At 40.3% G+C, this 19,314-nt stretch overlaps 1 protein-coding gene across 1 annotated transcript; it reads left to right on the plus strand.

Annotated features, from left to right (window-relative positions):
- Positions 1-2,695: 2,695 nt before the first annotated feature.
- Positions 2,696-19,262, plus strand: LOC127093676 (glutathione S-transferase T3-like). Its single transcript, XM_051032609.1, has 2 exons — positions 2,696-3,281; positions 18,811-19,262. The coding sequence occupies exons 1-2, from the start codon at positions 2,696-2,698 to the stop codon at positions 19,191-19,193; spliced, it is 969 nt and encodes a 322-aa protein (XP_050888566.1). The 3' UTR covers positions 19,194-19,262.
- The last annotated feature ends 52 nt before the right edge of the window (positions 19,263-19,314 follow it).

The following is a 19,314-nucleotide window of genomic DNA, read 5'->3' on the forward strand; positions in this document are numbered from 1 at the left end:
ATGATTTTTTCCTGACTGCTACAAGAGGGATTACTATGAAGGTTGTTATGCATCAATTATTTATCTAGTGAATGGGAAAGTTTTGTGGAATAAAACAGAGTATGTTGATTTGTAGTCACCATCAATCAAAAGACAGTTTGGGAGGCCCAAGAAGAAAAGTAACATGGAAGATTGAGATATGTTGAAAGTTAAGACATAGCAGAAAAAGCAGAAGATTGAGAGATGTTGAGAGATGTAGGCAAACTCATTCTTCAATTTGAAAATTTTATTCTTTTGTCTTTCATTCTTCAAATCTCTTTCATCAACAATTTCATCACCTACCCACTTAAAGAAATTGCAACCCTTTTCCATGTGATTTTTGTAATTTCTACAATCCCAAAACTTTTTCCCAAAGTTCACATTATTCATATTACTCTCAGTATAAAGAACACATTACTCTTGGCAAAAACACTCCATCCTCTTGTTTCTATGAAGTACAAATCCAATTGTTCCAAAGCTTTTGTTGTTTGACACTGAAGCACTACTTGAATTCTTTGACGTTGGAGAGAAATTTTAAAGAGGATGAATATTGAAGAAGATGAAGAGGAAACCCTAGAAAACACAGCAAAAGCAAGAAGATGATTTTTTTTTAAATGTTTTTCTGTAAGATGATTTTGAAAAAGATGATGAACGTATATGATAGAAACTCGTGAATCATAAACGAAAGAAGAAAATACCCTACTAGGCATTTATAATACATATGTTGACTCAGTTTTTTAATAATTGTCTTTATGTCGTGCCACATATGCTGAAGTTAACGTTTTTCCTAAAATTTAACGAAAAGAACTATTTAGACTAATGGAACCGTTTTTAAGAAACTAATTGATAACATTTATTAAATAAGTGATTAAAATGGAATTTTAAATTAAGTTAAGAGACTTTGTGACTAATTAAGTATAATCTAAAATATTGTCTGCAAATCTCATCTCAACTCTCAGAAGACGATATTGTTATGTTGAACATCATCACAAGGGTTCGAACTCTGATACTCATGGTTGTGTATGTGAGTTTCTAGTGGTTATTATCATTTTCTCTTAAAAATATATTTATTATTTAAAATATTATAAAAATATATAGTTGTATAAATATTATCACAATACATTCCCAAAATTTTCTTTCAAATTAAACTAAAACATCAATTTATTATATTAATATAGACAGTCATAACATGATTCTTATACAGGAAAATAACATATTAAGAAAACATCCAATATCTTACGATCCATTTATTGGTATGGTTTAGAAAATCTAACTCTATTTGAAACTCACATTTTTGTCATGTAAGTTATAAGTTCTCTTAATAACTATTGATTTCCCTCGGGCATCAACCATGACAATTTTTTTAGTGTGTTATTAAAAAAAATACCACATTTTAAACCTGATTTAAATCTTAATTTACTCTAATACCTTAGAAGAATTTGGATCATATACTTTAATATATTGAATTTTATTATAGCATTTTTTTTATTTATTAAATCTTTTTTATAATATTTTTTTATGTCTATTAATATTAATAAATAAAAATTGAACTTTTTAAAATTTAGAATCTCCCCAAAATTGGAGCTCAGTGCTAAAGAGTTTGTTGTTCCTGCATTTGATCTTAAAAGTTCATGATAATATGTTTTATATTTTTGTATATCGCTCTTTGAATAACTTATCTACCATGTATTTAACTTTGTATCTTGCTACAATAACCTTTGTCTTATAAACGCCAATATTTCATTTTCTTTGAGCATTTTCCCTTATGTCTCTAGCCTCGATCTTTGGATTTTCTTTCAAAGATTATTGTATATTTTTACTTGGTAATTTATACTTATCAATTTCATCTTATAATCCCTACGATAGTCATGTCTCTCCTCCAAATTACTTAGTTGAGTTTATTTAGTGACTTGTCAAAATATGATTGTCATTAACATCCATATTTGCATATCACATCGCCTTTCTTCTTGTCACATTTTCTAATTTTGGATTCTTCCTAAATGTACCGCATAATTGCTTCCTTAAAATCATGTTTTGGACCAAAACAAATACATATTTTTCCCACTTGTAATCTCAAATATTCTTCACAGTCCTAAAAATAGGATACTATTTTCTCTTTGCTACATGATTCTCGTCACTTTCACAACCACTATTTAGTTTTGTACTTTCAGCTTCATTGTGCCGGTAAATTTTATGTTACTTAAAGTATCTTCAGCGGTAGTTTTTCAACCCAGTTCGCCAGAGTGGAACAACAATGAGGGCAATTCTTTCACAGTTGAATGGTTGGAGTTCGTCAACATGGCAATGCTATTGCTTCAGCATGCAACGGTAACCTTTCTTTTTTTCTATTTTTTAATTTAGAAAGTAGCCGTTCAACGGCTACTTATTTTTTTTATTTTTTTTTAACATATTTTTTATTATAAATATAATTTTGATTTCCAAAAATTTACCAACATAAATTTCTCTCACTTTTATTTTCTCTTCAATTTGAAATTTCTCTCTCACAATTTCATCATTTTATTCCTATACTTTTAATTTTTTTTCAACAATTTTTTCTCATTAGCATTTTGTTTACAAAATATTTAACTCAAAATTTCATCTTTTTACTTCAAATTACAATTGTTTAGGTCAAATGGATCCTAATCATTTTCATTATCAACAAGTTTTTTTCAATTACATGCAAAATTATCAAAATCCTAATCCTCAAAATTCTCAAATTCCACCGATGCCAACAAACCCCGCCATATTTCTTCCGTCACCAAACAATCCAAATATGTATCCTATACCTCAAACGAATTCTAATAGTATGGAATTCTCTACTCAAGTTCCACCATTTTCTACTCAAGTCCCACCATTTTCTACTCAAGTTGGTACTGAAAAAGAAGAAAGGGTTGTCGTTAAAAAAAGATCTCGAGAGCAATTTACAAGGGAAGAGGATATACTACTTATTCAATCATGGCTCAATGTTTCAAAGGATCCAATTGTGGGAGTTGATCAAAAGGCTGAGAGTTTTTGGTTAAGAATTGTTGGTAGTTATAACCAATATCGTGGGCAATTGCGGGAAAAGTTAGGGGGACAGTTAAAATGTCGATGGCATAGAATAAATGGCATGGTTCAAAAATTTGTTGGGTGTTACAAAATTTCTCTTAACGGAAAGAAAAGTGGGACATCCGAGACCGATGTCATGGCAGATGCACATGCTATTTTTGCTCAGGATCAAGGTACAACATTCAATCTTGAGTATGCATGGCGATTGTCATACGGTGAACTGACTTTATTGGATTTGTAATCGCAATGTCGCGGTTAGCAAGAGTCGCCACCGACTTTTCTTTTATCCCATAAGGAAAGGCGGAAAAGAACAGGAAAGACCTTAATTTAGATTCTTAGGTTCGGGAGGTGCTTTATACAAAGGGAAGGTATTAGCACCCTTTGTATCCATGGTTATCCATGGGCTCTTAATTGCTCAATCATTTATGTTTTCTAGTTTGAAAAAGGTGGTTGAGAAAGGTGTGAAAAATATTTTGCAAAATGAGAATTTAACTTTGTAATGATTCGTGCATGAATGTATACAAAGTGGTTATCTCGTTTTAATTTAGAAAATAGTTTAGAAAAATATAACTCGACAATGATCCTAGTGCGGATGTATGCTAAGTGGTGATTTTCCAAAAAGATGTTTGAAAGGTGTGAGGTGAAAAGTATATTTTTTTGGTTATGAATGAGCAATTTAGGTTATACCTATCTGAGGTCTTTCCGGGCATTTCCTATCCTTATGAGGGTAAAACTGTCCTTACTATTGAGAAGTAAGTAGTTTTATCCTTGGGATGTAGAAGGGTCATCGTAGGGTCATTGATAGGTCATTGAAGGCAACAGTTGTGAGGATACCTTAGCATTCGAAGGGACCATCATCATTTAACCGTAGGCTATACCGAAGGGTCACCGAGGGACGAAATCGTATTTCCGAAGGCAACATCCGAGGGACTATGATGATTTTACCGAAGGGTCTTTGCTAAGGATATCCCCATATTCGCGGGACATGACCGTTATACCGTGATACCGTAAGGCAGCAAAGAGAGGTCCAAGATCACTTATTTAAGGTCATATTTTAAAGTCAATTAAGTAATTAAGTCCATACTAAAATCAATGCATTAAAATTAATACATTAAAATTAATACATTAAAATTAATACATTAAAATTAAGACATTAAAATGAACACATTAAAATTAATTAGGCCACTTAAGGTGAGTCTCCACAAGGGTATCCCACAAATAAAGTGGGAGACCTAAACAGCAATCTTTTCCCGGGACATATGAACCTTTGCAAAATTCAGCAAACGGGTTAGAATACCAAATCAGGGTGCAATCGAGAGTTGCACCAAAGTAATAGGTAAACAAAGCATGGTTACAACAATAGGACGAAGAACAGCGACATCCATTACAACAATTCAAAGTATCCAGGCATACTTAAGTTACATGCAAAGCCTCAAATATATTTATGAATCTCAATTATGATATCACATGTGAATTAGGAACATAAAGCGATAATAGTAACGCAAACCTGTTTGCAATTGAGTCGCAACCTTGAATTGGCCGATCGGATAGAATTGAGCGGAGGTGACCTTGCTGCCGCCGTAAGATTAGAGTCGGTAAAAAGGCACACAATAGTTTCCGTTGTAGAAACTATTGTGCGAAAAGAATTAACTAAATACCAAAAGGGAATCCGGAATTGCAAAAGAAATAGTGTAGCACTTGTAAAACACAATGCCTAAGCTGCTGGAAAAGAAGAAAAAAATGCAAAGGCGAAAACGGCAAAGGAAAAAGAATCTCGGAAAAAGCTCCTCCTTTTAGGTTTTCAAGGCGGCTATTTATATTGTTGTCATTAGGTCATGCCTGCTGCCAAAAAAAAGTCTTCAACACGTACGTGGATATAGGGCCCAACGGATCTTCAAGTCTCCGAAGCGTTGCCTGCGCCCACAAAGTAGGGGAATGGTGTGACGTTCGTCACACCATGTGTGACGCCCGTCACAGGGGTGTGCGAGGCGTGACGCTCGTCACAGCCTCTGTGACGCTCGTCACAGATGCCACACCCGTGTTCTTGTACTTTGGGTTGGGCTTTGCTGTTTGGTCCGTTTTCTTTCCTTTTTGTACCCCTTTTCCTCCACTTCCAAATAAACCACTTTCATATTATCACTAGGTGAGCGTGTAGCGAGTAGGCCAGTTTGGGTCATTCGCGAGCTGGGCCTTAGTTCCTTTAAGTGTCATAAAAATGAGTCGGAGTGCCCTGAAATGTCTTGAAATATTAATGGGCAAATTTTGGGGTATGACAGCTGCCCCTGTTCAATATTCTTGAGCCGAGAGTGTAGAATGGTATGTGCCGCTCGTGGTCTAGAGGTGAAAGATTATTGAACACTAGAATGCCCCAAAATTTTGCACTTGCCAATTAGTCTTGGTGGAGATGGGCTTAAAGATACCATCCAAGAAACTTGCTGAGGAGATTTCCAGATTGTGTCGTACATTAGACGATATCTAGAGACATGGGTGTCACACCGGGTCATACATCAGACCGTATAGTGAACCCTCCATTATGCTGTTGACTTCGTCGGGGAGTCAGAGTATGCTATACTGCTGGGGATAAGGGATCAGAATGGATCATACATTAGACCGTGTCTGAAGACCAGAGTGGGCTATCCATTAGGCAGATGACTTTGCTGAGGATGAAAAATCAGAACGGATCGTACGCTAGATTGTATCTGAGTTGAAGATCCAAATGGGTCTTATGATAGACTGTATTGGAGTTGCAGGATGAGCCGTCCATTAGGCTGAATCTGATGATAAAAAGGGGGTAGTCGTACACTAGACTACACTTCAGAAATGTACCGTACACTAGGTAGCATCTGAGGAGACAAAGGTCTTAATTGGGTCGTACATTAGACCGTATCAGAGCAGAATGAGCCGTCCATTAGGCCGAATCTGATGATAAAAAGGGGGTAGTCGTACACTAGACTACACTTCAGAAATGTACCGTACACTAGGTAGCATCTGAGGAGACAAAGGTCTTAATTGGGTCGTACATTAGACCGTATCAGAGCAGAATGAGCCGTCCATTAGGCCGAATCTGATGATAAAAAGGGGGTAGTCGTACACTAGACTACACTTCAGAAATGTACCGTACACTAGGTAGCATCTGAGGAGACAAAGGTCTTAATTGGGTCGTACATTAGACCGTATCAGAGCAGAATGAGCCGTCCATTAGGCCGAATCTGATGATAAAAAGGGGGTAGTCGTACACTAGACTACACTTCAGAAATGTACCGTACACTAGGTAGCATCTGAGGAGACAAAGGTCTTAATTGGGTCGTACATTAGACCGTCTTGAAATAGTTGAAGGAATCATATGTTGGGCTGAATCAGAATGAACCGTATGTTAGGCTGTATCTGATAATATCTGTACATGTTGTACTTGCAATAAATGTCTGGGATGGGCTTAAAGATGCCATCGTTAGGAAGATACTGAACTGTAGTCAGAATGAATGTCCCGGGAATTGTATCTGAGATACATATCTGGATCTTGTACATAATTGATAGAGGTGTCTGTCTGAATGAATGTTCCCGTGAATTGCATCTGGAATATGTATCTGAATCTTGTCTGTGATTGATAAAGGCGTCTGCCTGGATGAGCCTTTTACTTTGACTATATCAGGAGGATAATTAACCTGCAAAGAAAGGTTAGCTTTATGCCATGTCATGATGCATGAGATGTTTTATGCTTTCGAAAATAAATGCGAATGTTGTATGCATGCGTATGATGTGAAATGATGTAAGGAATGAGTTATGCGTGTGAGAAGTTCTGCTTGGAGACTCTACTGGGGAAAATAAATCCCCATCTACTGATTGGAGATACTTGTAATGATGACCCTTTCGCGGCAGGGGGTTGTTGATTTGGTCTGATGGCGGAAATATTCAACAGAGCCTGGCTGGGGATGGAAGAGAGGATCAATCTGTCTGATGGTGCCAACCTCTGTTGGGGGATAGCTGGCTGTGCCGGGGAATACTGCCCACTTCTTCTGGGGAAGAACAGGCTTGCTGGGGGAAGAGAATTGGTAGTGGACTCATCGGGAGCATGATTAGACCTTATCCTCGATCCCAAAGTCTTGTAGTAACTGCTATTGCTATTCTATGTACGTATTTTTGATAAACATTGATCATATTCAAATGCACATATTAATTCAAATTAAATCAATGGACGTTTACGCAAACAAGACGGAAAAAGTAAAAACAAAAATATCTTTTTTGCAAGAAGGTTGTATTGATTTTGAAAGGAGGCCTATAAACAGGCAATTTGTGTACAAGGAGACAGAAATCCTGGTAAGAGGAAATTGTCGAAACAAAGAGAAAACTATGCAGAAAAAGTCCTATTGATTTTAAGTCTACTACGGCCATTATGTCTTCAAGCATCTCATCCTCTGCTGTCGGATAGAAGTGATTGGCTTGGTCAGTCCCTTGAACTTGGATGAAAGTTGACTGAAAACGGGACATAGTCATACGCTTTAATCCCTAACTTTTGCCTGGACCGCCTTTTCAGGTTTTCAGTCCAACAGGATACCCTTTTTTGCCCAAGCCGCCTTTTCAGGTTTTCGACTTGCCGGGTGTACATCTTTTATATATATATCCCTAATTTTTGCCCGAACCCTTTTGGTTCGCCGGGATGCCCTTACTTTTGCCTAGATACGTCGATCTAGCGGGTCTTTTTTATGCGTAGTATTTTTTAACTATGTCCGCGTTCACGGGATGTGGGAAGTCTTCACCATCCATTGTAGCAAGTATCATGGCTCCACCAGAGAATACCTTCTTAACTACAAATGGCCCTTCGTATGTGGGAGTCCATTTGCCTCTGGGATCACCTTGGGGTAGAATGATACGCTTGATCACCAAGTCGCCAATTTGATACACCTGTCTCTTGACTCTTTTGTTAAATGCCTGGGTCATGCGCTTCTGATATATCTGTCCATGACAAACAACCGCAAGTCTCTTCTCATCGATCAAGTTTATCTGATCGAGTCGTGTCTGAATCCATTCATCTTCAACTAAGCCCGCCTCTTTCATGATCCTTAGGGAGGGAATCTGAACTTCCACTGGTAAAACGGCTTCCATTCCATAGACTAAAGAGAAAGGAGTTGCCCCTGTCGAAGTGCGTACTGAAGTGCGATAACCGTGAAGGGCAAACGGTAACATCTCATGCCAGTCTTTGTATGTTACCGTCATCTTTTGTATGATCTTCTTGATATTCTTATTAGCAGCTTCTACGGCGCCATTCATCTTTGGCCGGTACGGAGAAGAGTTGTGATGCTTAATTTTGAACTGCGTGCAGAGTTCAGTAATCATCTTGTTGTTCAAATTAGTACCATTATCAGTGATAATTCTTTCAGGGATGCCATACCGACAAATAAGGCTATTCTTGACGAACCGTGCCACCACATTCTTGGTGACAGAAGCGAATGAGGCTGCCTCCACCCACTTCGTAAAGTAATCAATAGCGACAAGAATGAAGCGATGTCCATTAGAAGCCGTGGGTTTAATCTCTCCAATCATATCGATGCCCCACATTGCAAAGGGCCAAGGAGCTGTTAACACGTTCAATGGAGCAGGGGGCATATGTACTTTATCCGCATAGATCTGGCACTTGTGACAGGTTCTGGAGTGATGGTGGCAATCAGCTTCCATGGTAGACCAATAATACCCTGATCTCAGGATCTTCTTGGCCATTGTACGTCCACTAGAATGGGTCCCAAAAATACCATCATGCATGTCTTCCATAATCCTTTCTGCTTCCTTTTTATCCACACAGCGAAGCAGAGTCGAATCATGATTACGTTTGTATAACACTCCGTTACTCAGAAAGAATTTAGCGGAGAACTTCCTCAGGAATTTTCTGTCCTTGATGGATGCCCCTTCAGGGTATTCCTGAGCTTCTAAATATCTTCTTACGTCGTGGAACCAAGGTTTCTCCTGTACCTTCTCAGTGTTAAGTCCATAACAGTAAGCTGGTTCATCTGACCGTCCGATGGTAATCATGGGAGCTTCGCTGCCCCATCTGACTCTGAACATAGATGACATGGTAGCTAATGCGTCTGCCAACTGGTTTTCCTCTCGTGGAATATGTTCAAATGTTACCTCTTCAAAGTATGGGATTAATGTCATCACCTGCTCTCGATAAGGGATGAGATTTGGATGTTTAGTATCCCATTCCCCGTTGATCTGACTGATTACCAAGGCCGAATCTCCGTACACACTCAAAAACTTGATTCGCCAATCTATAGCAGCTTTGAGTCCAAAAATGCATGCTTCATACTCAGCCATATTATTGGTACAATGGAAACATAGTCTAGCCGTGAGAGGTGTATGGTAACCTCCGGGAGAAATGAGTACAACCCCAACACCATGGCCCAATGCATTAGAAGATCCATCAAAGACCATAGTCCATCGGGATCCCCATTCGGGTCCTTCATCTGGTTTAGGTTTTCCATTATCAGTAACAAGCATGACATCCTCATCTGGGAACTCAAAATTCATAGATTGGTAATCGTCCACCGCTTGATGAGCCAAATGATCAGCTAGCACGCTTCCTTTGATTGCTTTCTGGGTAGTGTACTGGATATCGTACTCTGTTAAGATCATCTGCCATCTCGCTATTCTTCCGGAGAGGGCAGGCTTCTCGAACATGTATTTGATGGGATCCATCCTAGAAATCAACAAAGTGGTCTGATTCAACATATACTGTCTTAGTCGGCGAGCAGCCCAGGCCAAAGCACAGCAAGTTCTCTCGAGCAGTGAGTATCTTGTTTCACAGTCGGTAAACTTTTTGCTCAGGTAGTATATGGCATGCTCTTTTCGACCAGACTCGTCATGTTGCCCCAATACGCACCCCATTGAATTTTCTAACACGGTCAAATACATGATTAGAGGTCTTCCTTCAACTGGTGGTATCAGAATCGGAGGTTCCTGGAGATATTTCTTGATTTTGTCAAAAGCTTCTTGACATTCCTCATTCCATATCATCTTTTGATTTTTCCTCAGTAGCTTGAAGATGGGTTTGCAAGTAGCGGTCAAGTGGGAGATAAATCGAGCAATGTAGTTCAAGCGTCCCAAGAAACCTCTGACTTCTTTCTCCGTACGGGGAACTGGCATTTCTTGAATAGCCTTCACTTTAGCCGGGTCAACCTCGATTCCTTTACCGCTGACAATAAAGCCCAAGAGTTTACCGGATCTCACTCCAAAAGTGCATTTGTTTGGATTCAATCTCAACTTGTACTTCTTCAACCTCTCGAACAGTTTGTATAAGTGATCGAGATGTTCTTCTTCAGTATGAGATCTAGCTATCATGTCATCCACATATACTTCTATCTCATGATGAATCATATCATGGAACAAAACCACCATAGCACGCTGGTACGTTGCCCCGGCGTTCTTTAGACCAAATGGCATTACTTTATAACAGAACGTGCCCCATTGCGTCACAAACGTAGTCTTCTCCATGTCCTCAGGCGCCATCTTAATCTGGTTGTAACCCGAGAATCCATCCATGAATGAGAATACTTTGTGTTGAGCGGTGTTATCTACCAGAACATCAATGTGCGGGAGCGGAAAGTCGTCTTTGGGACTTGCTTTATTCAGATCTCGGTAATCTACGCACATTCGCACCTTACCATCCTTCTTTGGCACAGGCACCACATTAGCAACCCATTGAGGATAAGAAGTAACGGCTAGGAAACCGGCATTGAATTGTTTCATAACCTCGGCTTTGATTTTCTCAGACATTTCGGGACGCATGCGGCGAACCTTTTGCTTGACAGGACGGCAGTCTTCCTTCGTAGGCAGCCGATGCACCACTATATTAGAATCCAACCCGGGCATGTCTTCATAAGACCAAGCAAAAACCTCCACATAGTCGTGCAACATCTGGATCAACCTTACTTTCACACTACTTTCCAAATCTGCTCCTATTTTGACTTCTTTTCTGTCTACCTCAGTACCCAGGTTTACGATTTCGAGGGACTCTTCATGCGGCTGTATAGTCCTTTCCTCTTGCAGTAACAATCTGGCAAGCTCTCCAGGGACTTCACAATCTTCCTCACTTCCATCTTCGACTTGGTAGATCGGATTTTCAAAGTCATAATGAACAGTAGCGGAATTATTATCAATAGGATCCAGAGTGGATACGGATCTGCAATTTGTTACGTGAGTGTGTGTAAGAAAGCATAGCTTGTTCGAAAGACGGCAGGAAAAAATAAAGAGCGCAATATTTGAATGCGAAAAAGTCCATTGATTTATTGAATATGAATATGCTTATGAAATGACAAAACCCTTAACAAATTAGCTATTGTGCCCCGGGCGTAGACACAATGCTTTAAGAGGTTCAATTGAAAAATAAAGATTTGCAATACTAAATGGACAATGACAATTACTCCTGACTAAAGGAAATCGGGATAGTGTCTTCAGCCTTCCAATTATTGAGTCTGTCGCCAATTGTTGGGTAGATCCAATTATCCAGGTCGCCATCACTGTCAGCATCTTCTACAGCATTGATTTGATCTTTGACCATCTTTTCAGAGTTGAATCCCAGCCCAGCTTTGTCAGACTTGTACGGTACGTTGATCAGTTGACCCCAGCCAGTACAGCCACCATCTTCGACCACAGCTTGAGCATCTTTCAGAGAAATCATAGCAGGAGGAGCACGAATAACCTTGGGCACACAGGGAGTTGGCTTAAGGACAGGATCGGGCGGAGAAACCACTTCAAATGACTGAGTTGGAGTCTCGAAGAATTCACCATCCATCTCAACGTATCTGAAGGTATGCACACTACTGACAATGTATTCTTCTTCCCCACACACAGTGACAATCTTACCCTCTATCGGATATCTCAACTTTTGATGGAGAGACGAAGCTACAGCACCTGCCCCATGAATCCAAGGGCGTCCCAGTAAGCAGGAATAGGCAGGACGAATGTTCATTACATGGAAGGTAGTATTGAAGACTTGAGGTCCTATCTTGATAGGGAGGACTACTTCGCCATGGACAACACTCTTTGCACCATCGTAAGCACGTACCACAATATCACTAGGCTTCAATTCAATGCCTTTACAGTCAAGTTTATCGAGCACGACTTGCGGTAGCACATTCAAGGAAGAGCCATTATCAATCAACACATGAGCCAAAGTGATTCCCTTCAACTCAATAGAAATATGCAGGGCCTTGTTGTGGTCTTTTCCTGCTGGTGTCAGGTCAGCATTGGAAAAACCTAGGCCGTCGTCAACAGTCAGGTTAGCAACATAGTTTTCGAACTGATCGGCGGAGGTCTCTTGAGGTACATGGGCAGTCTTCAGGAATTTCATCAAAGCATGGGCATGAGATTCAGAGGATAACAACAAGGACAACATCGAGATTTTGGAAGGAGTATGCCCCAACTGTTCTACCACATCGAAATCACTCTTGCGGATGATTTTCAGCATTTCTTCCATTTCTCGTTTGGCAACATCTTCAGTAGTAGCTTCGATCGGTGTCTCTGACTGAGAAGGGTTGACTGGTTCTTTTCCTCGGTTTTCGGGAACCGGAGGTGAGATCTCTGGAGAGAAGATCCTTCCGCTTCGAGTAACTTTACTAGTCCCAACAATGTCATTAGGATTAGCAGAATTGCCAACTTGCTTTACACCATGGATGTAAACATCACCTCCATAATTCCACGGAATAGCTTTGCTTGAGGAATACGGGATCGGGCCAGGTGCAGTAATGATCAGGGGAGCTACTCTGGGCTCAGCAATAATCTTTACAGGTATTCTGGGAGCAGTAATCTTCACTGGAATTTTGGACCTCGCAATCACAGATACCTCTTCAATAGGGTTTTCTGCCTTAGAAACCCTTTCAAAGAGGATTGTACGATCGTCCATCAGTCGTTGGATACCATTCTTCAACTTCAGACAGTCCTTGGGCCGGAGTATGCAGAGATTGCAATCTTCAGTACAACCTGGAAATAAACCAGCTTGCAATAAATTCCTCTTTATGATCGGGAGAGGAGATGTTAAGTCCGCTACAGTAGTGATGAGAGAACCGTCATCGAGAGCATTAACAGCTTTGTCATGATTAGGCATAGGAGCAGTGATGACATTAGGAGTCTCCGGAGGCTCGAACTCAATTTCTCCAGCTTCGATCATATCCTGAATCTTATTCTTCAATGGCCAGCAATCGTTTGTATCGTGCCCGGGGCTATCGGAGTGATACGCACACCTGGCATTGGGATTATAACGAGAAGAGGAAGTGTTGGGATTTGTAGGAGGATCTCTGAGGGTGATCAAATTTGCCTTTAGCATTCCCTGCAGTGCCTGTGCCAAGGTCATATTGATCCTGGTGAACTGCCTTCTTGGTCTGTCTTGTCTTTGTTGGAAGTTCTGAGATGGCGGTGCTGCGATCGTCACTGCTCCAACGGCGTGGTCACCATTTTTCTTATTATGATTCTTCTGACCATACACCGCATTCGATTCATTCTTCCCATGGTAGGACTTTTTGCTGCTTGTAGAAGTAGCTGCCTGTAACTTCCCACTCCGAATGCCGCTCTCCACCCGTTCGCCTGTCAGTATAAGTTCAGTGAAACCTGATGAAGAACTCCCCAGTAGGTGGCTGTAGAATGGGCCAGTCAGGGTACCCATGAACAGGTCTACTAATTCTCGGTTAGTCATAGGGGGCTTGACTCTGCCAGCCAAATCTCTCCATTTCTGAGCATACTCTTTGAAGCTTTCTTTAGATCCCATGGCCATGTTCTGCAACTGTAGCCGAGTAGGTGCTAATTCAGAATTGTACTGGTACTGCTTATAGAAAGCCGTTGCTAAATCAGTCCAGGTGCGGATGTCAGAGCTCTCGAGCTGATAATACCATTCCAACTGAGTGCCAGACAGACTTTCTTGGAAGAAGTGGATCCACAGTTTCTTATCAGTGGTATGCGGCTGAATCTTTCTCACATAGGCCCTTAGATGCATCTGAGGACAAGACGCACCATCATACTTAGTGAAAGTGGGGATTTTGAATTTGCGGGGAATGGTCACATCGGAGACCAGACCCAGACTTTCGAAATCCAGACCAGGTGTCTTCTGACCCTCCATGGCTAGCATGCGTTCTTCCAGCAGTTTGTACTTATCATCTCTTGGAGAGTACTGTTCATTTTCATACTCTTCATCTTCATCCTCAGGGTTAGAGAAATCAGGATTCTCCTCCTCTGAATCAATTTCCGCCCCCTCTTCTGGACCATTCGGGATTCCAAATTTGATTCCCGTAGCCTGTCCTTTACGCCTTCTGCCCGGGTTAATGAAGCTCACAGCTTTCTTGTCCTTTTTCTTTTCGGCCAAAAGAGCCTTCAGTTCCTCCTGCCCCTTGGATAAGCTTAGCATCATCTCCTTGAACTGAGCATTCTGAGTCTGGAGATCTTTGACAGTTTGCTCGAGATCCATTTTTCTGTTTAAGAGGCAGACCGTGAGAATATGGTCCTTTAGAATACCTGTTATGCAATGTTATGTTATGTGATGCAATGCATGAAATGTTTTCAAGGACTTTTGGAATTTAACTTTGCATAAATCACCAACAAGAGAGAAATGTTTATTGCTACTTTTTTAATCAATGTTCATTACAAAAGGAATAATAGTAAAATACAATGACATCTCAAATCTCCCAGGGGCGACTTCTTTTTGGGCGAAGATATGCATTGAGTCTTCGTTCCTCATTAAGCTGACTGGTGAGCTCTAATACTTTCTTCCTTTCTGCATTGAACTGAGCTTCGAAAGTATCTCTCTCCTCTCTCAACTGGGTCCAGGATCTTTTCAATTCCTCAGCATCAGTAGGCATATCTGGGTAAGAAATGATCTGGGAAGTACCTCCTTCGACCTCCGATTCAACAATCAATGGTCCGACTGCAAGATATGGCATGACAAGTTCACGAGCTCTGGCGCGGACCCATCTGAGATAAGGCTCCATAGGAATAGAATTTTTCTTGCCTAAATTGCTTCTTTTCACCATGCCCCAAGCTCGTACAAACTTTTGACGGAGATTTTGAGGGTCATCGTCATAGTCGAACACTGTACCTTGAATAATCATTTCATGTGGACCATCTCTTCGGGCATACCCAAACTGACGTAGGGCTAAGGCAGGATTATAAGTAATACCTCCTCTTATCCCCATGAGTGGTACATTAGGGAATTCTCCACAACGGTCGATGATGATACCATTTTCTCTGAGGTTAGAACACCACCGGATGTCTGAATGGGAGAGTGCCATTATCCTTTGAGACCACTTCAGATTTTGATCATTCTTGAAGACTGATTGAGGAAGGTGCGAAATAAACCACCTAGACAATAGAGGTATGCAGCACATGAGAGTCCCTTGCTTCTTCATAGTACGAGTGTGAAGGGAATGCAAGACATCTCCAAGCAAGGTAGGCACAGGGTTATGAGTGAGGAATATCTTAATAGCATTCATGTCTATGAATTGGTCTGGATTAGGGAATAACACCAAACCATAGATTAACAATGCTAGAACATCTTCAAAAGCATGAACATTCATAACTTTTAGGAATTCTCGGGCCTTACTTATCAGAAATTTGGCGAGTAAACCTTTAATTCCACTTCTTGTTACCCAATTGGTCTCAATGTCAGATTTCGTCATGTGTAAAGCTGCGGCAACTTCTTCAGACTTTGGCATCTTTTCTAAACCGCTGAAGGGTATTTGATCCAGGATAGGTATCCCAAGCAGCTGGGAGAATTCTTCTAACGTGGGTACCAACTGATAATCTGGGAAAGTGAAGCAATGATGCTTAGGATCGAAGAACTGGAATAGGACTCTCATCATATCTTCTTTGAAACCCGTGGTAACCAGATTGAGGAGATGACCATGTTTCTTGTTGAACTGAGCATGATCGGGGAGTTCTGACACCAAATCCTTGAGTTGAGGAGAGATTGCTACAAGATTGATCCGGATGGTCTTCCTGGAAGCCATAACCTGTTCAAAGAGCAAAGCTAAATTCCTAAGTCCTTGAAATGGTTAGTATGATGATGTTATGATGTTATGATGTTATGCAAGCACAAGCATGTCACACAACAATTATTCCTAGGTTTTAAGGCTTGCATGAGTTCCATAGGTAAGTACCCTCCCCACTGAAGTTTGGTTGGTTCAACCTGTCCTAGAATAGTAACCGGGTTCTAGAAGGATCTCAGATCATCGACCTTTCTTTAGGTCCACTTCAGTGCAACACCAAGTGGTTGACCGAAGCTTCCCTAAAGTCCAATCTCAAAGAGTGTAGTATCGAGTATCAACCAACCTCAATCGGAACCGAAGTCAGTTATCTCACTACTTTCTAATGGCTAGGATAAGTCAATTAGGGTTCTAAAGGTCTGGTTAATGCTTTGATGACACCACGCGGAAGCCAAATTTTTCCTCAAGTAACATGAGGAACATCAGGACAACCAAAGTGTCACATTAACCGTAACTATCATTTTAACCATTCCAGTATACGCCGGATAGTCGCGATGATCTATTGCTACTTACCTAAGGTACACTAGATCCGGGTGTAGGATCTTTCACTCAACAATACCCTTAAAAGAAGGAACAATCCCAAAACATAAATGATTTTTTTCAAAGATGGACCTCTCTTTAAGTCCCCAGCAGAGTCGCCAGTTCTGTCATACGGTGAACTGACTTTATTGGATTTGTAATCGCAATGTCGCGGTTAGCAAGAGTCGCCACCGACTTTTCTTTTATCCCATAAGGAAAGGCGGAAAAGAACAGGAAAGACCTTAATTTAGATTCTTAGGTTCGGGAGGTGCTTTATACAAAGGGAAGGTATTAGCACCCTTTGTATCCATGGTTATCCATGGGCTCTTAATTGCTCAATCATTTATGTTTTCTAGTTTGAAAAAGGTGGTTGAGAAAGGTGTGAAAAATGTTTTGCAAAATGAGAATTTAACTTTGTAATGATTCGTGCATGAATGTATACAAAGTGGTTATCTCGTTTTAATTTAGAAAATAGTTTAGAAAAATATAACTCGACAATGATCCTAGTGCGGATGTATGCTAAGTGGTGATTTTCCAAAAAGATGTTTGAAAGGTGTGAGGTGAAAAGTATATTTTTTTGGTTATGAATGAGCAATTTAGGTTATACCTATCCGAGGTCTTTCCGGGCATTTCCTATCCTTATGAGGGTAAAACTGTCCTTACTATTGAGAAGTAAGTAGTTTTATCCTTGGGATGTAGAAGGGTCATCGTAGGGTCATTGATAGGTCATTGAAGGCAACAGTTGTGAGGATACCTTAGCATTCGAAGGGACCATCATCATTTAACCGTAGGCTATACCGAAGGGTCACCGAGGGACGAAATCGTATTTCCGAAGGCAACATCCGAGGGACTATGATGATTTTACCGAAGGGTCTTTGCTAAGGATATCCCCATATTCGCGGGACATGACCGTTATACCGTGATACCGTAAGGCAGCAAAGAGAGGTCCAAGATCACTTATTTAAGGTCATATTTTAAAGTCAATTAAGTAATTAAGTCCATACTAAAATCAATGCATTAAAATTAATACATTAAAATTAATACATTAAAATTAATACATTAAAATTAAGACATTAAAATGAACACATTAAAATTAATTAGGCCACTTAAGGTGAGTCTCCACAAGGGTATCCCACAAATAAAGTGGGAGACCTAAACAGCAATCTTTTCCCGGGACATATGAACCTTTGCAAAATTCAGCAAACGGGTTAGAATACCAAATCAGGGTGCAATCGAGAGTTGCACCAAAGTAATAGGTAAACAAAGCATGGTTACAACAATAGGACGAAGAACAGCGACATCCATTACAACAATTCAAAGTATCCAGGCATACTTAAGTTACATGCAAAGCCTCAAATATATTTATGAATCTCAATTATGATATCACATGTGAATTAGGAACATAAAGCGATAATAGTAACGCAAACCTGTTTGCAATTGAGTCGCAACCTTGAATTGGCCGATCGGATAGAATTGAGCGGAGGTGACCTTGCTGCCGCCGTAAGATTAGAGTCGGTAAAAAGGCACACAATAGTTTCCGTTGTAGAAACTATTGTGCGAAAAGAATTAACTAAATACCAAAAGGGAATCCGGAATTGCAAAAGAAATAGTGTAGCACTTGTAAAACACAATGCCTAAGCTGCTGGAAAAGAAGAAAAAAATGCAAAGGCGAAAACGGCAAAGGAAAAAGAATCTCGGAAAAAGCTCCTCCTTTTAGGTTTTCAAGGCGGCTATTTATATTGTTGTCATTAGGTCATGCCTGCTTCCAAAAAAAAGTCTTCAACACGTACGTGGATATAGGGCCCAACGGATCTTCAAGTCTCCGAAGCGTTGCCTGCGCCCACAAAGTAGGGGAATGGTGTGACGTTCGTCACACCATGTGTGACGCCCGTCACAGGGGTGTGCGAGGCGTGACGCTCGTCACAGCCTCTGTGACGCTCGTCATAGATGCCACACCCGTGTTCTTGTACTTTGGGTTGGGCTTTGCTGTTTGGTCCGTTTTCTTTCCTTTTTGTACCCCTTTTCCTCCACTTCCAAATAAACCACTTTCATATTATCACTAGGTGAGCGTGTAGCGAGTAAGCCAGTTTGGGTCATTCGCGAGCTGGGCCTTAGTTCCTTTAAGTGTCATAAAAATGAGTCGGAGTGCCCTGAAATGTCTTGAAATATTAATGGGCAAATTTTGGGGTATGACAGCGATTGTTAAAAGATGAAGCTAAATGGCGCATCGTCGAAGAATCGATTGGAAGTTCTGCAAAAATAACAAAGACTTATGCTAGTGGGGCATCATCGGAGAACCCAGATACAACTTCAAGTTATGAGTTTAACTCATCATCACCAATGGAGCGTCCAATGGGACAAAAAGCAGCAAAAAGGAAGGGTAAGGCATCAGAAATTCCAAATGCAACGCAAGATGCAAAGAATAAAAGAGCAATAACAATGGACAGACTTGCGCAAGCTAAGGAGGACGAGCTAGAATTAAGGGTAGTGCAAATGATGATGAAAGACACTTCTACTATGAACGATAGTCAACGAGATATTCATGAAAAATATTGTAATAAGATGAAGAAAAAAAATATGGAATGTAGTTAGTATCACTTATGTAAAATGGTCATTAGTACCACTTTAATTTATCAACACCTATGTAAAATGGTCATTAGTACCACTTTAATTTAAACTAGCCGTTATTCAAACTACCACTTTAATTTAAACT

The sequence above is a fragment of the Lathyrus oleraceus genome, chromosome 6 (genome assembly GCF_024323335.1).
Source record: "Lathyrus oleraceus cultivar Zhongwan6 chromosome 6, CAAS_Psat_ZW6_1.0, whole genome shotgun sequence".
Taxonomy (NCBI): Eukaryota; Viridiplantae; Streptophyta; class Magnoliopsida; order Fabales; family Fabaceae; genus Lathyrus; species Lathyrus oleraceus.